General features: G+C 32.8%; 3 protein-coding genes across 4 annotated transcripts; 2 read left to right on the top strand and 1 right to left on the bottom strand.

Annotated features, from left to right (window-relative positions):
• The first annotated feature begins 464 nt into the window (after positions 1-464).
• LOC113402752 (uncharacterized) lies at positions 465-2951 on the top strand. The gene is made up of 4 exons (XM_026643064.2): positions 465-796; positions 1337-1592; positions 1917-2036; positions 2751-2951. The coding sequence occupies exons 1-4, from the start codon at positions 594-596 to the stop codon at positions 2838-2840; spliced, it is 669 nt and encodes a 222-aa protein (XP_026498849.1). The 5' UTR covers positions 465-593; the 3' UTR covers positions 2841-2951.
• LOC113402750 (isocitrate dehydrogenase [NAD] subunit beta, mitochondrial) lies at positions 2943-8822 on the bottom strand. Of its 2 annotated transcripts, none has more exons than XM_026643061.2 (9): positions 8656-8822; positions 8260-8349; positions 6192-6284; positions 5528-5644; positions 5088-5295; positions 4428-4591; positions 4022-4231; positions 3705-3841; positions 2943-3203 (listed from the first exon to the last, which is right to left on the bottom strand). In XM_026643061.2, exons 1-9 carry the CDS (start codon positions 8695-8697, stop codon positions 3107-3109), a joined length of 1158 nt encoding a protein of 385 aa, XP_026498846.2. In that variant the 5' UTR covers positions 8698-8822; the 3' UTR covers positions 2943-3106. The 2 variants fall into 2 exon arrangements, with proteins under 2 accessions (XP_026498846.2, XP_026498847.2); XM_026643062.2 differs by having other exon boundaries at positions 8293-8349; positions 8656-8821.
• Positions 8823-9210: 388 nt separating this feature from the next.
• LOC113402710 (sideroflexin-1-3) lies at positions 9211-27527 on the top strand. The gene is made up of 9 exons (XM_026643020.2): positions 9211-9395; positions 12222-12387; positions 13033-13187; positions 13471-13588; positions 13938-14013; positions 23326-23411; positions 23955-24082; positions 26251-26435; positions 26991-27527. Exons 2-9 carry the CDS (start codon positions 12239-12241, stop codon positions 27048-27050), a joined length of 957 nt encoding a protein of 318 aa, XP_026498805.1. The 5' UTR covers positions 9211-9395; positions 12222-12238; the 3' UTR covers positions 27051-27527.
• Positions 27528-27582: the final 55 nt, after the last annotated feature.

The following is a 27582-nucleotide window of genomic DNA, read 5'->3' as shown; positions in this document are numbered from 1 at the left end:
GTGAATGCTAGTAAAAGTCTAGCCTAAAGAGGAGGATTATTCCATAATGTTACAGTGTTATTGGATACGTGTCAATGAATTTAATCTGACAGGTTTCTTAATAATAACATGAATTATAAAAGTACATGAAAACTCACTCCCTAAATTTTAACCAACAAACTTCGAGTATGATACGTGTGGGACCACGAGATCACTTAAGCTCTTATTAATTATTTTATTATGATAATTTCTGACAAAAAATTGTACCATATAAGTATAGTAAATTCTCTACCATATCACAGTCATACAAAAGTAGTTCTTATATTCCTACATATAGAAACTAAATTCGAAAAAGTCGTTAATAACAATATGATTGAAAATTTTAATTATATTGGATTGTAATTAACATTCTAAAAAGTAAACATTACGGTTTTAATATTAAACCTTCTTTTTATATACATCGTTTTTGACAAACTTTATAATAGAAAAGTTAATCTGTCAGACATGTTCAAAAACTATACTGCAATGGCCGATAAGCCAATAAAATAAATAGTGAAAAATGTAATTCCTAACCATCTCCCACGAACCGTATAACTCTCTGAGTAGCTAGCACAATGGGTAAGCCTAAGTATGATCCTCCGACGAGCACATACCCATACAAGATATCGAAGAGGTTAAATATTCTTAGCATACCTAGGAAATACATCATAGATACAGGTGAAGGTATGCCAGCATTGACTCCCAGGGGAATAAGGAAATCTGCAATTAATAGTCACATATCTGACAGAGTGAATGACGCCGCTTGGCCCTACTTACGGTTGGTAAAAATATAAGATATTTCATATGCTAACAACGCGTACCTATCGCCGTAGAATACAAGATATAGAAGTATTACATGCATATATGTCATAACTAATCGACGTTATAGTTTATTGATTTTTTGAATTTCCCTATATTGAAAAAAGGTTTTATTTAATCCCCAGCGAAGCGAGCGGGTAAGAGATAGTGTATTATAACATTTTAAACGGACGTATAATTTAAATTAAGCTCATAAAAGTCAGTGATATTAATAATGATTCACATGTTCTAACCAATTATGAATCTTTCATAATTTTGTAAGAACTTTAATTCTTGGCTAACCATAGACCGTCCTATTCTATAAAGTACCTTCGTACTTTATATTTTACCACTATTTTTACTTCAGCATTGTAAAAATAGTAAGTAAAAATATTGGTAAAATCTTATATGATTACTATTAATAAAACATTATTATTATCAGTTTATAAACAAAAGGCATATAACGAACAATAAAAAACATGTCGTTGTTTTTATACATTCTAAATTTTCATTCTTTCAGTCGTTTCCTTATAATAAAACGAATGTACAAGAATAGATTCAGTGCAGAACGTATAGAACGAATTGATCGTATGATCGAAGCCGCCAATGCGACTTGTTATTCTAAACTAGCGAACTGCGTGCTTGATCTTAAGAAACAAGATACGAAAGACGTCAAGAAGAAACGAGGATGGACAGAAAGTGAATGGAAAAAGCACATGGACTATATCAGTCAAATCGCTGGACCGAAAAAAGACTTCAGATCGACTCCAGTTAGGGTACGTAATAAGACAGAACAAGTATTGAAATATAAACTTTTTGGTATAAAAAAAAAATTAGCATTCCTTTTGCGCGTGTCGGGCAAAATTCATTCTTTGTTAATAATAAGGAAAGGTTTTATTGTAATGCCTAACTGAAAAACTGGTTAATAGGTTTTAGTCTATGAAGTTATTATATAAATTGAGCTTCGCAGTTTTACTTCTTTATACTATTTACGTGACAGAGTTTTTAAAAAGAATAATTGCAATCAAATTATATGTAATTGGATAAAATAATATACTGTATAACTAATTAATTTAAAAAATGTTGATCTTATTTATCAGAAAGGCCAAGGTAAACCTTTGGATCTTTTGCTCCCAAGAATCAATCAAATTTGCCACTTGCCTGAATTCAAAGTCTACAGAAGATTATCTAAAGAAGATTGGTACAGAGACCCTGTAAAGGTATGCGAAAAAAATATTTGGTATACATTTCTTAATTTATTAATACCTATATTCATAGATGAGAAATTATAAAATAAATGTATATAATTTAATTTTAAAGAAATTCTTAGTCTTTACTAATTTTAATTGATGATCACATTCAATACAATTTTTATTGCAAGTACGTCCAATTAAATAAGTCATAAGGCTCGTAATAGATATTTCCATTATTAGATACTTTAGGACTGAAGATCAAAATGTAAAACATTCGTATAAGACACATGTATGGCCCATGGTCCTAGTAGAGATAAATAAATCTTAGATCTATATAGAGTAGTAACTATACCGACATACTTTTCAAAGGTGACGAGCGCTACGGCTTCATATAGCAAATACTCCATATACAATATACTCGTCAACCATTATAACTTGAACTCTGCTAAAATGGACGTATTTAATAACGAATAACATTTTTCTACCGGTAAAATGTTACTCGTCTTTTTTCATAACATATAATTTTCCAAGTTGTATCAACGCAACTGCATTGATTTGTAGTGCGTCTTATATACGGAATCTATTGGTGGTGATTTATAATTCGAGACTATTACCTACTTATGCCGTATTTACATTCATAACGGTATTTTTTCGCGAATCCATAAAGTATATTTTTACTTCTCCCGCTAATGGAATAGGCTACAGTAATAAAGTTATATTAAAATAATATTATATTTTTAGGTACCACCGAATGCGCTCAAGTATGTGATATCGGATCGAATAAAGAAGCTAGCTGCTCATAGAGTTATACCACAGGCTGGTTTTGACTGAACATCTAAATGTCTTAAAACTTTGTATAAAACAACACGACATACAAAAATACTTCGAAAACTACTCCAGATAATCATTTCGCATATTTTAAATAATAAACCATTAACCAATTTATGGAATTTTATTTCTGGTAACATTAAATACTTAACAATACTGTTACTATGCCGTCTATTGATTACAGATCACATTTTAGAACAAAAAAATATATAAATAACATTTAAATAAATTACACTTATTACTCTATGAGTAAATTGTCTACATTTGGTTTAGGTAGTCAGGCAGTGAATGACAGCGTATGTGAAATCTTTAGTTGTGGACTGACCACCGAGGTCCTTTGTTCTGACTTTTCCGTCTGTCAGGACTCTGTAATGAGGAAAAAAAAGTTTAAAATAAAACCGTTTCCCAGTGTTATTATCACAACGTTTCGTAATATGACTTACAAATAAACATTGGTGCTGATTGTTTTATATACAATCTCTTTACTCAAATGATGCCACCCCACTTAAGGTTTTTATAAATAACAATTATAAAAGAAAAATAAATAAATTAGGGCAACTATGTACATCGAATCTTAGAACAATTACAAATGTCCGGAATCATTTAAATAGGTAGGAAGGTTTTGACAATCGTCAGAGCTACTTTTAGGATCATAACAAAAATCCTAGTTGGTATAGGACAATTGGAAACTATTAACGCTGATTGGCTTCATAGATTATGAATTGATTTATAACCTCATAGTAGCCTATCATCGCATTCGTCCGTAAAGTTAATATCAGCCAATCAGCGCTAATAAAGTGTGGTCATTTGCGACTCACCTATGATAAGTAAATATATAGGGGGTAAAATAAAATGTGAGGTACAAACTTGTTAAGGGCGTTCTTGATCATCTTGGAGTAGGAGTTCAGGTTGACGTGCGCCAGCAGGTTGGCGGAGCACAGCAGCATGGCGGTCGGGTTGGCGATGTTCTTGCCCACCGCGCCCGAGAACACGTGGCGCGCGCCCTGCGACACGCGCACGCAACTTAGAATCGGCCCGACAAAGGGACACGTGTAGACAATATTTATTTTCGTATAAAAGCCTACTGTTCAATAGATCAATCTAACGACACCTGTTGCATCACCCACTCGTCCACATGTGTCGGTATGTGATTGGTGGAAGGTATCACCAGTAGCGACCCTTACCTGCTCGAAGACGGCGCAGTCTGCACTGTAGGAGGCTCCGGCCACCACGCCGGCACCGCCCACCAGCCCGCTGGCGAGGTTGTCCACGATGTTACCGTACAGGTTGGGCGTCACCATCACGTCGAATTGGTTCGGGTTCGACACCATCTGCATCGTGCAGTTGTCCACGATCATCTTCTCGAACTGGATGCGGGGGTACAGCTTCGCAATCTAGAGAAAGGAAAATTATATTGTAATTATGAGAGAGGAAATCCAACACATCAAATTTATTTAAAACCGAAAAGTATGATTATTGAAAATTCCGGACATCGTCGTTTGGAAACTATACTATTATTCTAATTGCAATTTGAGAAATTATTCTTATGAGCCGAAACAAAACGGCAGGTGTATGTACGAGCGGCGATACCTCCTCGCAGCTGCGCAGGAAGAGTCCGTCGCCCAGCTTCATGATGTTGGCCTTGTGCACGGCCGTCACCTTGCGCCGGCGCAGCTTCACGGCGTAGTCGAACGCGAACTTCGCGATACGCTCCGACTTGGCGGCCGTTATGATCTTCAGACACTCCACCACTCCTGTGTTCGTGATGGCGCGGATCAATACAGTAAATATGTTGAATGTTTGGAGGGTTTTTATACTAAAATCTTTTCGTTAATTACGTTTGGCAAAACTAAAAGGTATATTTATAATACTTTTGATATTTCTTTTTATTTATTACTAGCTTCGCCCACGTGTGAGGGAAGGAGGGGCCGCTGTGCGGGTGTTTGGTTACAAATCCATACCAAAGGAGACATGATCTTTCCGGATCCGCATCTTTATCACTGTGCCAAATTACATTCAGTTCCTCAGTTTAAGTCAGATAATGCAAATGGGTGTTTGATTATTATTTATTAAGGGTCAACTGTGGCTAGTCTTATCAAGTATCTTTGTATGTATATGTGCTGCCATGAGATCTTGATATAAACTATAATATTATTATTTGTGCTCTAAAAAGTTTATAGACAAGAGCAGGCAGAGCAGAACAGAACTATTGTTTAAAAAATATATGAATCAACTTAAATTAATACTAACCAGGCACAGATTCGTGTTCAAGGGCAGAGTATTCGCCTTCTGTCTGCTCTCTGATGATGATGCAGTCGACGTCCTGGTGACGGCTCTTCACATTGGGAAGCGATTTAACGTGGACGACGTTGGCATACAGATCCAAAGCGTTACGCAGTTTCATGTTAAGAGTTTGTAGCTCGCCAGTATGGGAGAAATCAGGAGTTGCTAAGATACCCTGGAAATATAATTACATAGATATACATTTTTTTTTTTTTAATTGTAAGTCACTTTATATACATTGATAGTGACAGAAATCATTAAATTGAAGAGACGAAAAAAAAAATTAATATTTTAGATCAACCTTTATATTATAATCAGAATTAATCCTTTTTCAATTTTTATGTTTTTGTTTATAACTATTTGCCTGGTACAAAAATTACCATTTATTTTCCACATTTAATTCTGACCTTTATACAAATCTTATTTCTTGCAATAGAGCCTACGACATCTTCCAGCGGCGCGCTCAACGTGGGGTTCACTTCGGAGAAAAAGAAGGATTCGAAGTCCACGGGGATGCCTGCCGCCTGCAAAGGAGCAAAGATATATATTTCACGAAAAAAAGTTGCAGTTTAAAGTTGTAGTGTAGCACTTCAATAATTTCACTAAAAATTTAAAAAAAAATAGCGATTACATAATGCCAATAAATAAATATAGCGTCTATTAAGTCAACTTGTACATTTTTCAAGCGAAACATCTTCATAAGCCTATGGTAAAAAAAACCTACAATATTTTTAATGCTCTACCGATATACGTATTTGTTTACATTCTGCACTCATTTTGATTTAGTCTGAGTATCACTAACTCTACATGTTCACAATATTTTACCATCATGATTTTTGTTATACTTTATATTTTGATTCTAGTTTGAAGTCTGAGTGGACTAGTGTAATAACAGGTAAAAGGGACATATCATCTTGGTTTTCATCATCACAGGTGAAATAAAAATATTAAAATAATTATTATTTCTTCTATTAAGGTGACAAACTTCTAAGGTTTTATTCGCCCATTTGCCTTTCTACTTAAAAAAAAAGGTAAAAAAATATTATTTAAATTAAACACAAAGAAACATACCTTGAAAACTTCTTGAACGGAATAAACAAGTTCTGGTCCGACGCCATCACCGGGAATAAGTGTGCACTTGATACGTCCCTCCTTGCTTGTTTGCTGTATCATAAAACTTTATTTTATTTATGGCAACATTAAAAATACCGACATTTTTACACTTAAAACTTGTGAAACATTTTATTTATCGATACTTAGTTAGCTTAGCATTGGCATCAATTTCAACTTGTAATAAAAATAATCACAGTTAATATATACAATAGACTTATCGAAACAATATAAAGTTAAAAAAAGTTAACATATTTAAAAAAAATAATTAAAAAGAAACATTGATATAATTTATACTATGTACAATATATCATTTTATTTATTTTCCAATGCAACGACTATATGAATTATAAAGATATTAAATACCTACCTGTTAAAATAATATATCCACTGTAAAAATAATGTCTTTTACTTAACCTATACCACATAATACATCTATACCTTTTCGGATGTGGATCGAAACAGTTTACCTTTAAAATATAATTAATATAAACAGTTTAATATTATAGTAATAAAATAATACAAATTTTACCAAAAACTTAAAAACAGAATAAATATTTTTTTAATCTTAACTAATACACATATCAAGAAATTATAAATATATATATTTAATAGCAAGGTATATTTATGTAATGTTTGTGGACAACACACAACATGGTGTTACTTGTTACAATGCACTGGACAACACAAAGGCTTGAATCATATATGAGAGTGCAGGATACATGCTATGGACAGATCCAGGTTAATGATCCAGTAGGTCCAAACCCCCAATTTTAAACCAAAAACAATTAAAAAGAGCTATGTTCACACTATAAATTTGTTTCTGGATCTGCCTCTTACAATAAATATAACATCTAATAAAAATTAATTTCAATCAACCAGAGACCTCATGTTTCATGCTAATTATTCATAACCATTCTATTCTTTATATAATATCCCTTTGCCTTATTCAATAGTCTAAATTTAAAAAAGTCCATTTTCAAAATTTTTAAAAATTGAATAGAATGGCTTTTTATTACACTGGTATATTCATGCATTTTTAAAACAAATAATCTTACATTTTCATCTTGAGATGAACATGTGGATCCTGATAAATAAACTTAAAAATATTACATATTTATTTATTTTTTTTAATTTAGAATTTTGATTCCAACTCAATAAGGATAAAATTAAATGCCAATTACATTCAAATTATAACAAATTAAAGGATTTTTTTACAATATTTGTTCTGAATATAAAATAAAGCAGAAAATAATGAATATAAAAGTGAAGAGATAATCTATAATATTTTTCTAAAGATTAAGGTTCATTTACTTTTCCTAGTATACAGAACTAGTAAAAACAACTATGGAGTTTAGAATTCTGTTCTGAAAAGTTGATGAAATTACAAATATAATAATAATATTTTATTTAATGAGCCAAAATGGCTCATTAGCTATGACATATGAATATCAAATTAATATTGCAGTTTCTAGCTTCAGTAAACAAAACTACATGCGTGCCTTTTTTTAAAAATTCACCCCCTTACTGCCAAGTAGTAAGGGAAAACATTGCGAGGAACTTGAACCACATGTGTATCTATCACACTGTCTCTGACCAACATAGTGGAATTAACTGCAAAACATTCTCTTCAAAAGTAGAGAAGGCCAATCAGTGGGACATTTACTAAATTTATAGATAAATATGCAATACAAATTTAATATTATATGTATAATATTGAAATTTAATCAAAATACCATATTTATTATTATTATATTGTATGAATTATATATTATTAATATAGTAATTTATTGATTTAATAGTTATAACAAACAACTTTATCAGTTAAGAATCTAGTGCAAATTAAAATATACTTTTGGAAGAAAGTAAATCATCACAATATTTTTTTTTTAAAAGAATACAAACAACTCAATTTTAAACTTATTATTTTCTTTAATAATTGATTGCATTGTTGTGAATGGATTACAAGGGGATGTTTCTGCTTTATTTTGAAAGGTCGCACCATTAGTAAAACAGTTAGTATTCTCACCAAGGTGCTGATTGAAAGTGGCGCGAAACATACGTTTTTGTCAGAGTTTACCGCACTCGTGTGCAAACCTTTGCTGGCATGTTGTGTTCCCTGAAATATATTACGTATAAGAAATTTGGAATTCTTAAAAATGTTTATAAGTGACATTGCGATCACGTGAGCTACTTGGTGTAAATTAATCTCAAGGCTCAAGAACAGTCGCAATAGATTGCATTTGATAGATTAATTTAGTTTTATTACATATACATATTATGTATGTACTTTATGTACTTTGTCTACTACAAAAATAAATTTCAACTTAACGTACATAGTAGTTACGAAACAGCTTCAATTTTTTTTTATTATAAATATTTAATTTAAATTATAATGGTATATAAGAAACGATTAATACTTTACCTGGACCAAGGCACGGAATACGTTTCTGGTTATAAGGGACATTGTCTGTAATGTATAAGACCTTCAAAAAAGGTTAATTTTTCAGCAAAAGTATTTTTGGATCGTATTAGCTGACAAGACGTAACTTCGCCAACTCCATTTGACGTTAACTCACTGTAACGTCAAATAAATGTAAATAGTACATAAATGATTTACGAAAATCTATTTATCATTATTTTTTACTAACGATCGCTATTATATATTATGTATATATTTCAGTTAACAATACTAATCATTATGATGGCCAAAAATTATTTTATAATTATGCCATAAATTTTTAATTTCAAAATTTGACGAAAAACATGTAATGATTGAAATGAAACGTGTTTTAATTGTTTACTTTCATGTTGCGTTATAAAATATGGTTTGACGACAAAATTTTTAAAATTCTAATATTTTTTTACTATTTTAAGGAAATAATTCCCATTCGATTAATAACGGAAAAAGTTTTAGTAATAAGTTCAACTTTTTATTTACTTTAAGAACTGGCAACTCTTGAGGCATCTGTTCAGCAGTCGATTGATTTTTACGTCATTTTTCGTGGTCTTTTGACGGCGCAACATTTGAACTTAATATTGCGATAAATTTTATAAGTGAATATATAATCTAAAAACAATGAGTGTAATCATTTAAACGTGGTGAATAAATCTTGTTTACTAATTAAAATTTTAGATTGCCAATTTTTTTTATAAAATTCATAGGTAAGTGAAATAATATGTATATATTATACATTTAATTCTACAATATTAGGTATTATAATAAAAAAAATATGGCCCTTAAAAATAATAAAATTGATCTGTAATTTAAAATATATATTTTTTTTCTTATAACATAGCATACCTATTGTTTCATTTATTGATCAATCATAATAGTAGTCGACCAAGGGTCATTCGTATAAACGTAGTTTTTAAACAGAATTATTAGAAAAAGTGCACAAAAAGGACATTTTTTAATCGGTCTACATAGTATTCTACATTTTACTATCAATATATAATAATCAATAAATCCATCCGTATGTATCAATGGAATGGAATCCGTATGTATCAATCGAAATCAATGGAGACGAAGTTTTGGCGATTTTTTATTGAGTATTTGAGAAATATATTATCATCTTTACGATTTATACATTTACGATAAAATTCATTACACGCGAGACGCGATTAATAGAAAATTATCAATTTTACAAAATACTTCACTGAATTACTTGTAAGTAGTGACCTTCTGTACATAAAATAATATGTATAATTTGACTACTTTTCGTATTTCGAATAAATAAACATATATTTATACGTTTGAATAATTTTTGCGACTTACAACGGCGGATTGAGGTTTGGACAAATCCTCTTTCAAAATCGATAATTTATTTTAAAAATATATGTATTATCATTCATTTTCATTTATCTTATTATTTATTAATAATCACCCTTTGTTTTTATTATTCATAAATATTCCTTCTTGTTAATTAATTCATTTGTATTTCACCCGATTATGACGCAGCTTAAGAAATTAATGGTAATTAGTATACGTATATATAAGTGTCACTATCTGTAACACTGTATTTTTTTTAAAGTAGGTACTAATATGAAAGAAATATTTGTAATCGGTAACTAAATGTGTAAGAAAACTGATTGAAATTTTTACACTGAAAATTACACACTGTGTAGTGTATCTGGCTTGTCACGTATATGTATTAATACTTTGAATATATTTAATATTATAAGGACATACGGCATAGACCCTTATATTGAATTATAGCCCTTTGGCAAATAAATATCTTGTCATAAATACTATAGTAATCCCATAGAAACTTACTACGTTAAATGAATAATACTTTGTACTGATTTTTTTTTATGGAACATTGTTATCGTTTACATTACTTAAGTAGAATTTTCGTTAGATAAGACATGTCCGTGACATGCTCTTGTTTATTTGTTTCATTAAGTTATCATAGTTCAGAATCATTACCATTGTTCATACAAATTTATTACGAACTTATTAGATCGGTATGGTCTTTTAACATAATATTAAAATTGATTTAAAATCACCGCAAACAAAGTATTTATTACAGAACAATTTTAGAATTATATCTAATTAACATTTAAAATAAATAAAATAATTAATTTTATTATGTAAGATTTACATTAAGGATTCACTAATGTGAATTATTTTGATAGGATCAAATTAATTTTGATCCTATCAAATAGCGGTTAGCGGTTCTGGAAATGAATAGAGCTTTATCCTTCTACTATTTGTATTTTCAATTTTAATAATGTTCTACTATAAAGTATAAATTATTTAAGTAATTTTATAAACTAGCATCTGCCATATTACTTATTTCAATGTATTTTGAGCTTTTAGTATGTTTACGGTATTCATAAACTAAAATACGTCGATAGCAAAATGATGCAAATCACTTTTAAGCAAACTAAATACGTTTTATTAACTACTATAAAATATAAGATAGAATTTAAAATTCGAACGAACATGACACTGTGAACTCATTTAGTTGCTGCAGCAGGGCTTATCTATAAACCTTGTAATTCACGGATAACGTTGCTCATTACTTATTGACTATGTAGAGTATACAAAACTTGGCGATTAATCAAAAATATTTAAAAATATGTTGTTTGCGAAATTTGGTAAAATGGCATATTTATGTAAACTTTGGAAACATTTATTGGAAACGCCGAATGTACGTCCAGTGTGTCTATAGTTGATAGTCATATGTATATTACGTAGTGTTCGTAAAGTCTATTAGTCCCAGTTAAAATTTTCTTCCAATATATTTATTAATCAGTGTGATGTTTATAACTCTATCTCTAATTTAATGTATGAAAAAAGCTATGATTTTACGTCACATTGAGCGTAATATATCCAAAATTTCCCCGACGCTCGTTTGTACTTCACGTCACGTTAAATCTACGGCGAATAGAGGTGTGCCTGACGCTAATCACTCGACGTCACAATGATGTGTTAAAAATGTTTGATATTTAATAATAAGATAATCATATCTTCATAAAATAAAGCTTCGATGCCGTTTTTGTTTCATTTTAACGGAAAAACCTATTGATCTTTGTTTTCAAGATTATTTTGTCTTGGTCTACTTAATTGGAAAGATTAAATGCTACCTCTACCTAGAGACCTACCATACCTACGGCGAGACACTACGACTCAACATGACTTTTAATTATTTCAAAATTACCTACGCATTCTAGGACACGTACTACGTAGTACGGTTATTTACTTAAAACACTACTCGTAAAAAAATACAATATTTAACAGTACAAAAACATTTTACGTATTCTTTTGTATGGAATACCCACCCAATATTGCCGTTCTCCGTTTGAGTATACTCAATGTTTCGGTGAATTTAAAACTTAAAACCCATTATAGTAACTTAATATGTTTTTTTTTTTTTTATATTGAGCCAAACGAACTTCTTGCTCGAATTATGAAAACAAAAATACAAATCCGTGGAAGTATAGAAGAAAAATGCCTGTGAATGTAATGTAATATTTATCTTCTAGCCTAGTCATCCTTTACAATGAGCCACATAAACTTGGACAAGCCCCGCTATGATCAGAGCACGTATATGGGTCGTGCGAAGCATTTCCTCCTCTTGACCAACCCCATGAACGCCTTTGCCAGCAATTCGGATTTGGAGGAAGCAAAGCGTGTTGTCACCGAATTCAGGTACTAATATTTATTCAGTATAATATATTTCACAACTATAACAATTTTTTTTTCAAAAAGCAAGCATCAACTGCACTGTAAATGTCCCACTACTGGGTCTTATCTACATTTTAGGAGAAGGTTAGGAGTTTATTACACCACGCTACTCCCACGTGAGTAGGTGGATACACATAATGCCGAATTTCATTGAAATTAGACATATGCAGGTTTCCTCGCGATGTTTTCTTCACCGCCGAGCACGATGAATTAGAAAAACAACGTAATACTTGAAAATTCAGTGCTGCTTGTCTGACCTGATTCAAATGTTATTTTGATCAGTTTTGCACAAGCCCGTCTGGATACGCACCACCCACTCATGAGATATTCCACCACCAAACAGTAATACTTAGTATTGTTGTGTTTGAAGGGTGAGTGAGTCAGGGTTGGTAGAGCATTGGCGATATAAGGAATGGTTAACATTTCCACCAGCGCCGCCGCGGTGGGTGGTGATCACTTAGCATCAGGTGGCCCATTTGCTCGCCTCCCTAAAACATAAAAAAGATATGCATATATACATGTACAGCTAAATATAATTTTGTATGTTAGGCAGCAGGTTTACCATAAAAATGCCTATTAATTGCTTAGTTTATCTTTTTTACTCTGTAGAAAGTCACGTAGGATGCCACCTGGTTACAACGAAGATAAACTCTGGGCGACTAAGTATTTATACGACAGTGCCTTCCATCCGGATTCAGGCGAAAAGATGTTCGTGCTCGGTCGCATGGCCGCTCAGGCGCCGATGAACACGATCATCACTGGCTGTGAGTTCATATCGGGATGATTAACGAATTATTACGATTAGAATTAAGCTTGACTATTTAAAAAGCTGTTCTAACTTTTATTATGATTCATGAGTATCATTTTAATTAAAATGTATCCCTTCTTGAAGAGATAGTTTACTTATGTGAAGAAATACTTCCCTACCATTAAGTGGCCCTTAATGTATGGCCCTTAATTTGTCAGTTAACCTAACGATTTTCAACAATACAGTAAATACATTTACTTGTTCATATTTCGTTTATAAAATAATGTTCCATCGTGCAGGTATGATAACGTTCTACAAGACGACCGCCGCCACAGCGTTCTGGCAATGGGTGAATCAAACGTTCAACGCCGTCGTTAACTACACGAATAGATCTGGAGACGCGCCTCTACCTACCTCGTGAGTAAAGTCCTTTTATATATAAATTTACTTAACTTTGCTGCATAAATAATACTAGGTCACGTAAACGAATGAACTAATCGAAATTTTAATAAATAGTAATTACAGTGTTACACAATACAATGTAATTATTTTTATACTAAGGGTGGAACGAGTAGCTAAAGCGCAAATGCATTCTTATAATCCGATGGGATGGCGGTCCGTCAAGCCCTAAGACTAAAAGTACTAAAAGCATGCAAGTCAATGCATTCTAAAGTTAAACTTTAAAAAAAAATGTTATAATAAACAAAAGAAAATAATATTTGTTGATTTAACCGTTCGTGAAGTAACTTAAGACTTCGTTTACCAGACAGCTGGTAGCGTCCTACTGCGCAGCCTGCGGAGGCGCGCTGTCCACCGCTCTCTTCCTCAACAGCAAAGTCAAGGTAAATTACTAATCGCAACTTATGTCCCATTCCAATGGAAGTAGGAAAGAATATAAACAAACTTTAGATTTACGTATTTCTAATGACTCAGCTATGTTGTGCCCTACTAAGAGTTTATGATTAATATATCTTTATTTATAATACAACACTTAACTACTTATATCCACTTCCAAAATTCCGATAACAGTTTCGTCGACGTTCAAAACGCAATTTTTTTTCGTAAATCCATAGTGAATATCATAGATAAATCGAGCTCTCGACCAATGGTATCGAGTCAATTTGCTGTCAAATGTTGTTTATTTGGCTTTTATCCTGTTATGGTTGGAATAGAGTATACCTAATTCGAGAGCGGAAATGGCCGAGTGGTTAGAACGCATGCATCTTAACCGATGATGTGGGTTCAAACGAGGCAAGCACTGAATTTTCATGTGAATAATTTATGTTTATAATGGATGTCGAATGGAGTTCGGTGGTGAAGGAAAACGTTGTGCGGAAACCTGCACGTGTTTAATTTCAATGAAATTCTGCCACACGTGTATCCATCAACCCGCGGTAGAGCAGCGTTTGCAATCAACTCCTAGCGCCCTCAAAGGCATAGGCCTTAGCGCAGCAGTGGGACTTTTACAGGCTCTTTTGTACCTAAGTTCCTTATGTTTTCGCGAAGATTGTTCTATTACGGAACATAATTAGCAATAATATGTATAAATCTCAAGCGTGTGTCATCTTGAACTTACATAATTATATGCTTAATGACAAACAATTGTATTCTTAGTATTCTTTAAGAAAAAAGAGTAAAAATCTTTAAAAGAACTTGGAGAGCGATCCCCCAGTCTATTGGAAGTATAATTAAAGTCGATATAAGTATTTCAGAGGAGTAGTGTTGTGTTATAAATTAATCAAGAAATATTGTCTTGCATCTTTTTCTTTCGAATGTCAGATTAGCGATCACAGAAAGAGATAAATGATTGATAACTAATTAATGGCAAAGTTTTCAAGGTCGTCGAGGTATGGGAATCCATTTCCAATCGCGAACTTGTATGACGTCACGCGTGGCATTTGTTTTTCACGACGATAGTTTTCATTATCGTATATTTACAGAGATTTGTTATGAATAACACTCTCTGATATAATTTGCGCAATCGTTCCGAGCTTAGCTCTCAACTGACGACATAGCATCTCTTATCAACTCGGTTCAAAAAACTGACGAATATTTATTATTCCTACCTACCGACTGAGTTTCAATTTATAAAATACTAAAGCTATACAGTTATTTATTTATATTAATTGTAAGTTGTCGTGACTGCCCATATATGTGGGCGCCGTAAGAAATTTTTGGTATTCCTTACATCGCCAATGCGCCTCCCATCAATGTGACTTCGGATGTTATGTTCCTTGTGCTTGTAGTTACCAATACCGTCTTTACCTTACGTTACCTTACTTTACCACAAGGCACACGGGCACGTGCCTAGGGCCCCCGTCCTTAGAGGGCCCCGAAGAACCAACAATTTGTTTCACACGTTTATGCTCACGTTGACTGCTATACATTATATTTTCGAAATTGTCATATTTGTAAGAAATAACTAACGTATTTAACAAAAGGCTTGTGACGATAGCCGATATTAAAAGTAGAAAGCTACAGACGTGCTCATCATGATAGAAATATATATACTATAGCCTTAAGATTGTACAACCAATCAGATACCTAGGAATTTACGAAAATTACCGCACCGTTTATTTTAAACTATACTTAAGGCCTGGCTATAAGCAAATTATTTGTACATCGTAGTAAATATCTACCAAAATGGACCCAAATTCAAGGGTGCCCAAGGGACCCAACATAGCTTGAGACGGTTCTGGTAGTTACACCTTTATAACCAGAGCACAACAAATCTTAGTATCGCTGTTTGCCGGTATATATGGATATCATATGAATAAAGTTGTTTTTGTCATATACACTGTGTACAAAATCGGATAAACGTTGCCCCGCCTGTGTAAACATAAGACTTGTCATGGCAATCGATTTTACGATATATGGTAACGCCATCTTGCGGCGAATTACAATAAAGAATATAGCTATCCCCTGTCGAACTAAATGACCCGGTAGCCGGGATGAGCTATTTCTGGTGTTATAAGAAAAATCGCGATGCCCAGATCTTGGCTGGGTAAGGCCAGTTATAAGGATGAATATCACTGGGTCGAGAACTCCGGCCTGCTATCAAGATTTTTTTTGACAAAAAGTTATCGGCCCGGCCAGGGCTTTGAACCTACTTATGATTAGCCACTAGACCAACGAGGTAGTCAAAAAATACTTATATTGAATATATATATGTTATGCTATACAATCTTTTTATGACATTTCATTATTCAAGAACGTTTCGTTACAATAAATTCACAATACGAAAGACAAATATTTATCATAATCAGTCGTGCAATTGTTATGTCAACGAAAGATCACATTACGATCGACGTCATGATTATATGATAGGGCACATAAGACGTATCCAATATAGCATACTCCTTGAGTCGTTATATTTAGTTCATAAAAAAAAAGAATTTCATTTCTTCTTCGTTTCGATCTAATCAAATATAATGACATTTAGACATAGACAAAATTACTAGTTATTTTCTAATATGATATAGCCTAACAATACCAACATCCGTTTTATATAAAACAAGTTGTCACACGCAGCTTCGCTCGAGTTAAACGAGTTTATGGAGTTCAGGCTTTCTTTACACAAAATTTCATCAAATTCGGTTATGTCGTTTGGCCACAGCAACATACAGAATTACTTTATAATATTAGTGTAGATTAGGTCGATAGCAATTATTCCATTTACTGGGATCGGCGGAAAGCATGAAAAATATCATGTGTCAGACTTACGGGCGTTTACTAGATCGAAGCCAACCCTCCTTGGCAAGGTTCTTGCATTGGCTCCTCGCCACCGTAAATGATGTAGGCTTATACAATAGATTGATAAATGTAAGCTCTTACCAGTCTTATGGATTTAGATGAGATAGCTTTTTAGTATCCTGTTAAAATGTAAAACAATTTCATACGAAGATAAAAATGTGTTCTGCCCAATGAGATATGTTTTGTATATAGATATTTACAAAGTACCTTTTTTAATCTATCAGACGTATCTTTTGTTTTTAATTTATTAATTCTAATTGATGAATTTGAAAGTTAACTGTCAATATTTCTCTTACGTACATTTATCATAAAATTCATATTTTATCTCGATCTGAGTTTAATTTAACTAAAATTCAATTAATTATGTCGTTTCAAATCATGTATTAAAGATTACTCCTAATGTTAGAAATTATAATGTATATTTATAAAATCCATAGACGAAATACCTTTTTAAACTTATTTGGAGGCTTGAATAGCCATAATCTTAAATATTTACAGTCTCATAAATCTTGGTTACCACGATGTTTATCACGATCGTGATGCTGCAGCATTTCTACAATTTTTATTTAACTTAACCTATTAGTATGTGTGAGTCACATATTTCAACATAATTTTAAAAAAAATCATTAAACCGTTGTTAAATATATTTTGCACACTATTGTATCAGACATCAGTACGATGACAAGACAATCAAGTATACTGAATTTCATAAAAAATCAAGTAACTTTTTAATATCACACAGCTGGGCTAAGGAATTAATAGAAATAGCCTAGATAGTTTGGAGCTTATCCACGACGCTGTTTCAATGCCGGTTGGAAAATAAACAGATTGCTACGATTTAGCTCTTCTGGGTTTGAAGTTCTGAACGAACCTAATCTTCTGTTATGTGCCACCTCGCTGTATGAAAGACGGATAAATACTTGTATTTAAAGTTGTTTTTTAAATTATATTATTAAATGCCAAATCGTAATAATCGCTACTTGGCGATAGGGCTTCGTGCAAGCCCGTCTGGCTTTGTTGGGCTTATTATGGGTGGGTACCACTCATTCGTCATATATTCTATCGCCAAACAGCAATGGTGAGTGAGCCAGTGTAACTACAGCCCACAGATAAAAAATCTGAGTTCCTATAGTTGGTGGTGCATTGGCGATGAAAGTAATAGTTAAAATATCTTACCACTATGTGTGGTGTAATATATATATGGCCAATTACCATCAGGTGGGCAATTTGCCCGCCCGTTACCTATTTAATAAACAAAAAAATAAAAAAAGCGTTCTGGGATAAATCGCAGTTACAAAATCCAGAGATCTCGGAGAGCTGAGAAAATACTCTCAAGAACATCTATTTAGTCTTGACTCTTGAAACGTCAATCGACCATGTGTACACACGCGTCATAAAGATAAGATTAGGAAAATTGCGATTCCTCAATAAACTTGTACAATAATATCACCTTATCAACGACATCTGTTTGATTTGTCAACAACTAACGTCAGAGAGGTGTGTCGCGGGGTATAATGCGGTAAATACAGTGTACACAATCTCTCAGATTTGACTTACAGATTCACTCACGAAGGATCGCGCCTCCATGTTAAATTATAGGCGTGCATTACCAAAATAATATACATTAGCAGCCTGTAAATTACCTACTGCTGGGCTAAGGCCTCCTCTCCCTTTGAGGAGAAGGTCTGGAGCATATTTCACCACGCTGCTCCAATGCGGTTTGGTGGAATACACATGTGGCAGAATTTTGTTGAAATTAGACACATGCAGGTTTGCTCACGATGTTTTCCTTCACCGCCGAGCAGGAGATGAATTATAAACACAAATTAAGCACATGAAAATTCAGTGGTTCCTGCCTCGGTTTGAACCCGAAATTATGGGTTAAGATGCACGCATTCTAACCACTGGGCCATCTCGGCTCAAAATAATATAATACTGTTGTATTTTTTTTGCTGTCCTTATCTAAGGACAAGGACACCGGGGACGTGAGGGACGCGCCTTCGTGAGTGAATCGATGTTTACAATACGATATATTTACTAAATGACTCGAGTCAATTTGTTTCCATATTAGCGCTTCTATTTTTAAATTTCAATGACGTTTTGAATTCTTATTTTTTATCTGTCACAGTGTATTATGGAATATAGATTATTATCGATTACAAAGATTTAGATTCGTTTTAGCGTATTAGAAAACTAATTCAGATATCATTTAAAATTTAAGTCAATATTTATTTCCACGTTTTTAAATTTCAAACCTAGTATTCCTTATACTCGTAGCGTACTAGTTTCCGCCTGCTGCTTCGCCTGAGTTTTAGAGGGGGTGGTATATATAACCTCGAGAGTTAGGTACCCAATGTCCCTTTCTATAATTTTCGAAATTATAGAAATAAAAAAAGTAGTTAAATTAGTCTAAATCTCAATCTCATTTAAGTCAAAGTCTGAAATCTTTATTCGTAATAGAAGCGATCCTCTTTCTTATTAATTCTCAAGAATTTACCGTCATTACGGAAATAAACACCTAGGACGTGAGAAGAACCAGCGTAAATTTTGCGGGAATTTCTTTATGGTTCAAGTGTAACAATTATGATTTTTATTAATATGGCAAAATTCTTTTTTTTTTTAATATATAGCCTATACGTATCATTTCCAAGGCGCACATTCGTCTAAAAAAATAATTTGTTTTGTACTGTCTTTTAGCACACAAACGTTCCTTAACGATTGTTTTAAATTTTATTATTATCATTTATTAAGTTTTTGGCGAATCTGATGTAAAAAGGTATGTATTATCCCAAAAAATAGTTATTAACTGTGACATCGGGTAGTTACAGTTTACTTTCTTATGAGTTACTTTGATTAGTTTTAACAGTATCACGTAAATATATTTAGCAGTAGACCAGAAGTCTATCTAAGACTATCTATGCTGAATCTGAAGTTAAATAAGACAATGTCATATAAAATAATTTAATGTAATTACAAAACGATTCAAAAATGTCTTTATGAGCCTACTTGAATAAAGAATATTTTGATTTTGATTTGATTTATCATATTATTCCTCCGGGATTCGAAACCGGAACTTTGTCTGCAATGATTAGGAAAATCACCTAAAAAACACGACTGTACATTTTACTGTAACTATTAAAATACGTATATTATACGATTGATATTAAAATTAAAATGCAAGAGCGATTTTACGATAAAACCACCTAAACACATAATCCGTTGATAGTATTTAATAGAGGGGTAATTAGTTACAGAACGATAGATTACAATGGTTTTCGTTATCCTACATTATTAAGTGGGGTTTCTTTCTATCAATCATTTATTCTTTATATGATTAGATTGTAAGTTCAAGGGCTCAAACAGAACATGCTTTCATCCGTAATCATAATCAGATAAAACTATATTTTTTTGTGTCATTGAGGACATGTTTTTGGGCTATTTAAATATCTTTCTCATAAAAATTGGAATAATTGCTTCTGAAATTTTGTTTTTGGCTATAATTAAACAAAAAATAGCTTAGGCTTCGACTTGTAGTAATTAAATTGTGAAATAAAGGTGTGAAATATTAGATACCTAAAAAAGGTGCGTTAATTTGAACATATTGATAGATAGATACATGCATATTTAAGAATGCTCCGAGTTCAAGGATTAATCAGCGTTTTGTAACTGTTAATTACTTCGTAGCCGCATAGTCTCTTCGTGAAAATAGATATTTTCACTCTCATTCTGCAATTTGCCCTCAAACTGAAAGGGTGGAATTTTAGGGAGTTAAATTCCACTAATACTCGGTGGAATTGAATGGAATAAGACAGGGTAAGGTAGAGTTCTGCTTTCAAAAACGCTATTTTTAATTACATTTTTCTGTTCATTAAATATATTAATCCCAATTAATAAACTTCGGGAGGTGACAGTCTGGCAATTTTTGTCACCCTTATTTCAAACTTCTGAGTACACTGTCGGATGAGACCCACATGAGATGCTACTCCTTCCCTTTGCTCGCCATATGATGATGATAATGCCGTCCTTTGTTCCTGGCCAATCTCAAGGCAGACCAGCCAACTACGCTAGACATATTATGGTGTACAAGTGCACGACTTCACGTGCTTTCCGAGGCACTGGAGTGTACACACTGGAAACATCGAGACTCAAGCCTTATATTATTACCTAGGTCGCCAGGCTTGCAGAGTGCAGCTCACGCGAATAGTGTTTACGTGTGAACGACAAATACAGCTATCTAGGTACTCGTATGTTTTATGTTCAATTGTTTTTTTTTAAACTTATTACTGAAATTTTCGTTTCTTCCTTAATTTTGATAAATTGCCCATACAATCAATCAACCTTACAGAAAGACGACATTGATTGATTGTTTTCGGTTTTATTTTTAATAAATTATTGTTAATATTTGAATTATAAATTAGCCAGAATTATAACATTTCGAACGAAAACTAATTAATTATTTTTTTGTCTATTAGTACTTACTTGATACTATTTAAGAAATTATATAAAGTACCAACTTACGTATCCTATACCTATTCGTGTTTATTCACGACAAAAAATTACTAAGGCATGTATTAAATAGATGTGAAATAATCTTATCACGCTAATGATAATGAATTGAATTTTTAAAATATGATAATTGATTACGTTATTTGCCTCAATTCATACGTTCCTCGACATGTTTTTTTTAAAAATGATAAACGTTTCATAAACAATTAGAGGGAAAAGTTGACAGGGTCAAAATGATTTCAAAATCAAAATATACTTTATTCAAGTAGGCTTTTACAAGCACTTTGGAATCGTCACTTTACAAACTATAACAGGTGAAGCTACCACCGGTTCAGAATGTAGATTCTACCGGAGAATTATATAACAATACAAGAAATTTAGTAGGGAGTTACTCTTTTTTAACATTTAAAATACAAAGTTATGTTAGCCAAATACAATTATATATGTATATAATATAATCCCGTTTTGAATAATATGCTTTTATACTAGCGACCCGCCCGGCTTCGCACGGCTGCAATTCTGATACTAAATATACTACAGAATGTCTTACAACGTTCACAGTTTTTCAGTCGTTAGACAATACAAACCGCTATGTAATGTAAGCGCAAAAAATGTGTTTATTTACGACATCACTTTAGAAACCTCTAAAATTATTAGTCTACTATATTGTGCATGTATTAGGTATACATTTTAAGATTCCTCTTGAATCAATCTATCTATTAAAAAAAAACGTATCAAAATCTGTTGTGTAATTTTAAAGATCTAAGCATACCCAGAGACAGACAACGCTACGCGACTTTGTTTTATACTCTGTAATGGTTTTTTATAAATGATTTGAATTTATGAATCTATGAATAATAAAAAAACCTGAACGTTGTAAATTTTTCGTCTTTACAATACACAACTGTTGGTATTTATTATTATCAACAAAAGTAGCTTATCAGGTCATTAGTAGGTATATCTTTTTATTATCTGTTATTTACTAACTGTAAATAGTATAGGTTGCTTTGTGAACCACTGTACCTTGGAACTGCACTCGGCAACAACAAAGTTATTTTTGTATACAAAACGCCATGGCTCGCCATTCATCACTTATATGATGTCAACGTTTAATAAATCAAAATACACAATTTCTTCTGCTCACGTCACGGCCACCGCCTTCTTACGTATAGGAGCATAGTATTGTGATAATAACCAAAAACTGTCAATTAAATTTTTCCCTATTTGCCAACCTGCATTGGATCAGCGTTTTGGTATTAGTATAGTATGGCTTAGCCCAGCAGTAGGACATGCACAGGCTGTTACTGCCTAATTCATAACTATCGTTTAAAAAAAAATTGTGATTTTTCTCCGAAAAAACTCTGTTGCATAATTTGATAGATGATATTGCGTACGAAGGAGCGGAATCTTTTAAAACATGGCCGTCATAAAACACGATTTCTGAAAATAACGGAAAGTTATTGGTTTTTAATAGGAAATAAATATTAAAATTCATAATCTTTTCATGTATATACGGCCAAAGGCAGTCATGAAATATATTTGAATTGAAAAACGCAAAAGGTGATGAAGACATTACTATAGAATAATTTGTGAATTTAACTACTAAGATTCATTACTAGTAAACTTCTCCCTCAATGACAGAAGTTATTCTGGACATTTCCTCAATGGTAGTTTTTGTTGCCAGCTTGTCTATCCAATGATGGTCGACATTTTGCTGCAACTTTTGTTTATTTGTAAAAGTTAATCCATTCCGTTTCCAGATAATCTTAAATAAAATATAAAGTTTTTATTACCGATTTCTGATGCAATATTTGTGTTTTAAAACTTATCCAATGATTTAATACTACATACACATCTCACGAGAATTTTTAACATTGATTTTCTATTTATTACAGAATATGAGCCCAATCTACGCTCGCTTGGTACCGTTTGCGGCGGTCTGCGGAGCTAATTTCATCAATATACCCATGATGAGAAGCGGGTATATATTTTTTATTTCTCTATAAAATTCTTAACCAAACACCTGATAGCAAATTAATTTGAAAGGAAAACGTGGGTACGCTTTGACGGAAGGATCATCAAAGAGATTCGCACCTATTTCGTGCTGTGCCAGTGTTGATGTGAGGCATCATTAAATATTTGTAACACAGACTACGGCATTAATGTCCACAAGATATCACTAATCATCAGGTCAAAATGAGCAGATACGTCTTTTAGAACATAGCTACGAAAACTTTGATTACGAAATACGAAATTCTGAAATCCAACTACACAGATGATAATTATAGTAGAAAATTGTTTGGAATATGTCTTTGGGATCATCTTAATGTATTTGATTAGATTCAAGATTCAATGTAAACTTTATAAAGAATATTATTATAAAGAGATATACTTGTATCAATTAGGCTTAAGTGAAGACTTAAGGCTGAGTCTAAGTGATTTTTGAGTCTGAGAATTTTTGTCCACAAAGGTAGTAATTCCTGCAAAGTCACTAGCAATAATCTACCATTTGTTTTTGTTCCAGGGAGCTAATAAACGGTACGCCAGTTTTTACGGCTGACGGAACGCGAGTGGGTAACTCCAAGAGAGCCGCCAAATACGGTATCGGCTTGGTTTGCTTTTCACGTATTCTCATGGCGTTGCCTGGAATGAGTGAGTACTATTTATGTGATATTTTTTGAAAATTTACTACATTGAATCCACTGCAATTGCATACGGTGCAATTTATGAAAATAGAAAATGAAGACAGGAATAAAGTAGGCTTCTACCAGTGATCTTTTTTTTTTAGAATTGTATCATTAGTTCTGGAAATTATCCCTTTACATACAAACAAACAAATTTTATCTCTTTATATTATTAGTATAGGTATATGATTATCTTACTTTTTTCACCCGAGGATAGATTATGTTTTTTCCATAATATACGTATTAATGTAGTGGTTTCCTCATGACCGATTTCGGCCACGATCTTCGACCACGAGACGCACCATATTCTACACAACAGGACATATTTAAGTGTACAAGTGTTTGCGCAAATATATTATTGATATGCTTATCGTTTGGTCTATATTTAAGAAATATTACATTCTAGTTGCAGTGGCGTAGCATAGGTCACTATCACCCGGTGCCGATTCCAAATTAGCAGCCCTCTTATTTTTGCAATCCATTATAAAAAATTTGAGGCATGCTAAAAAGAGTACTTTTATTGAATAACACTAACCTGAACGCATGAAGTATTGTAACTCGTACTAGGGGTACTGTAAGCAAAAAATGCTGTCGATTGCCTCCAAGGTGTAATTCGTGTTGCAACAATGTACGCGTAACCGTAACGCGTATCTTTGCTGTTTTTCTACCAGTAGCTTTTAGCTCAAAAGGCCGTTTACCAACTATTATATTAGGTATGTACTGCCCAAGTCAATTCATCAAAGGATTTATACTGCAAACTAGATACGCAGAATATGAATATGTACGTAGTTTCATAAGCCGCGAAATCGACAAATTGGGGCAACAATCCGCAAGCTTGTTTTTATATCTTGCTTTTTACTCAAAGTCATCGATGCCTTTTGAAACGACGGTCTGTCATTACCGTATTACGGTGAAGTACAAAGAATGCGTAAGGAGACATATTTTATATTTATTTAAAATAACATTGAAACGAAATAAGTTTCCTAAATAATAGTTATTGAGAAAGCTTGCGCTGGCATCACCCATGCATAGAACCTGCATAGGTACCTGGGTATTTGGTAACAACAAAAAAAATGACGAAAAAAACACTGAAAGAAATTAACTTTTTTTTCTCTAACTGCCACCTCCGTAGCGCCGCCCCCGGCAAAGTGCCGCACGGTGCGGACCGTCCACTCCGAGCCCCCCCCATGCTACGCCACTGACTAGTTGTCATCCGCGACTTGACTCGCGTTTTAGGGGTTTGTCGTCACGTTATAGGTATAAAAAAGTAGCCAATATCGGTTATTGAGGTTCAAACTAGCTTGACAGACAGTTACTTTCGCATCTATAATATTAGTGTACATATATAAGAAATAGATGGAAACAATTATCCATATACAAAATATAATACGTGCAGACTTAAGAATTCTGAAAAGAAAATATTCTTTGGATATAAATTGCAAACAGAGGTTGTTACGAAATATATTTTATTGTTGTTAAAAATAAGATACAAACAAATTAGACTCAATTTAAAATTGTCAATCTTTCGCGAGCTATTGATTGAATGAGTTTACGAGCACACACAAATGTACGTACATTTATATTTACACGAGTAATACCTTTTAAGTGTAGACACGTGACAATAGTATAGACACGTGACAATACTATCGATAGACTATCGATACTATCGCTAATACCGTAACTATCGATAGTCAATCGATGGTTAATCGATAGTCTATCGATAGTTAGGGTATTAGCGATAGTATCTATAGTCTATCGATAGTATTGTCACGTGTCTATACTATCTATAGTATCGATAGCTCCCCATGAGCAATACTATCGATAGTATTACAAAAACCATTACTTTTAATCTAAACTATCGATAGTCCAAAACTGTCGGTAGTATCGATAGCTCTCCTTGAGAAACACTGATTACGGCTGTACTATCGATAGTATAATCAAAACGATACTATCAATAGTACTATCGATATCCTGAATAGTTTTCGAGGTCAACTATCGATAGTCAAACTGTTCTGCAACGCTGGTGTGAAGCCGCGGGCGACAAACAGCATTTAATAAAAGCATACTATCAAAAATGGCACTGCAACGACGGTACTTCCCCAATCAACAAATATGAATATTGTTCGCCGTCCGTAGCGGTGACCCCGATCATCACGAGCATCGCGGCGCGGCGCGGGCTGTTCGACCGCCGGCCGGCCATGGTGGTGCCGTTCCAGCTGTTCATGGTGGGTCTGTGCGTGACGTTCGCGACGCCGCTGTGCTGCGCCATCTTCGACCAGCGCGCCTCCATCTCCGTCGACAGTCTCGACCCAGAGCTCAGGGTATGCATGCCTTTACCTTTATACGCGGGCCCGCCACCACGATAATGAAATCTTTAGAATTCTATGCATACATTAATTTCTCGGCTATAATTATAACTTTTACTGCAGTTCTATTTTTAAAATGTATTTTTTTTTAAAATAATTAATGGATAGTCTCGACTCTCGATATTTTCATTTAGATTTAGTAATTGTATTGATTGATTTAGTAGATTAGTATCTAAAAAGTTTGTATACTCATCAAAAATATTCGAAAGTAATCCTGAACCTTGATACAGTTTATGAGTCGGTATATATATTTATATATTCATCATGATGATGATGATTATTATGATTAATTTATCTTACTAGCTTGAACAGTCACGGAGACTTCCAAATTAAAGAAATGTGATACGTTATTCCTCCATAACATGGACTAATTTTACATAAATGACTATAAAGCAATGATTAAGGGATCATCGACATTTTTTAATCTTTTTGTTTTTGATCGAATAACGCTTTAAAGTGAACTAAACGATTGAATGACTAAATGATAATTTTTTATTGATTTGTTTACAGGATTCGGTTAAGAAGAATTACCCCAAGATTAATGAAGTATACTTCAACAAGGGTCTATAAGCTTGCGCCAGAAATGTAGTACAAAATAAACATTGTAAAGAAGAAATTTGTGAACGCAGTCAAAACGTAATTAAGACTTAGAAGCAATTTAGATGTTTTTTTTATTTAATTTAAAATAATGCATTTATTAATTAATTGGCAACAAAACATTCCTAAATGTGATTTGTTCTAATATAGATCTGAATATTTTTGGAATTCAATATTTTTTTTGAGTATTTATTTTATTATTGTTATATAAGTTTGTATGTTGAGTTTTGGTTTTATCGTTTTAAAATAGGAATTATGATTGTACATTTAATGATATAGTTTAAAACAAACGGCTCAAATGATTAATTTAGCAATAACTATGAAGTATTCCAATTATTTATTTGCCAATTGTGACGTCAATTAATATAAGAGAAAGCGACAATAAACAGCTGTTCCATATTATGTTTGAAATATAAAATTTATCTGTTATTAAATATATGTACAAATAAATGTTATTATTTAAATATATTTTTTACCCGAAGTCAAAACATCAATAAAAACATTT

The sequence above is a fragment of the Vanessa tameamea genome, chromosome 24, assembly GCF_037043105.1.
Source record: "Vanessa tameamea isolate UH-Manoa-2023 chromosome 24, ilVanTame1 primary haplotype, whole genome shotgun sequence".
Lineage (NCBI taxonomy): Eukaryota > Metazoa > Arthropoda > Insecta > Lepidoptera > Nymphalidae > Vanessa > Vanessa tameamea.
Note: the sequence above shows the minus strand (reverse complement) of the source record. Positions and strands in the feature narration are given on the sequence as shown.

Coding starts and splice junctions, on each gene's coding strand:
- LOC113402752 (XM_026643064.2), top strand. CDS start 594: ATGGGTAAGCCTAAGTATGATCCTCCGACGAGCACATACCCATACAAG. Junction 797..1,336: donor GCCGCTTGGCCCTACTTACG/GTTGGTAAAAAT, acceptor TCATTCTTTCAG/TCGTTTCCTTATAATAAAAC. Junction 1,593..1,916: donor TCAGATCGACTCCAGTTAGG/GTACGTAATAAG, acceptor CTTATTTATCAG/AAAGGCCAAGGTAAACCTTT.
- LOC113402750 (XM_026643061.2), bottom strand. CDS start 8,697: ATGTCCCTTATAACCAGAAACGTATTCCGTGCCTTGGTCCAG. Junction 8,350..8,655: donor TATTCCGTGCCTTGGTCCAG/GTAAAGTATTAA, acceptor AATATATTTCAG/GGAACACAACATGCCAGCAA. Junction 3,842..4,021: donor ACTGCGCCGTCTTCGAGCAG/GTAAGGGTCGCT, acceptor CGCGTGTCGCAG/GGCGCGCGCCACGTGTTCTC.
- LOC113402710 (XM_026643020.2), top strand. CDS start 12,239: ATGAGCCACATAAACTTGGACAAGCCCCGCTATGATCAGAGCACGTAT. Junction 14,014..23,325: donor TCCTCAACAGCAAAGTCAAG/GTAAATTACTAA, acceptor TATTTATTACAG/AATATGAGCCCAATCTACGC. Junction 26,436..26,990: donor GTCTCGACCCAGAGCTCAGG/GTATGCATGCCT, acceptor ATTTGTTTACAG/GATTCGGTTAAGAAGAATTA.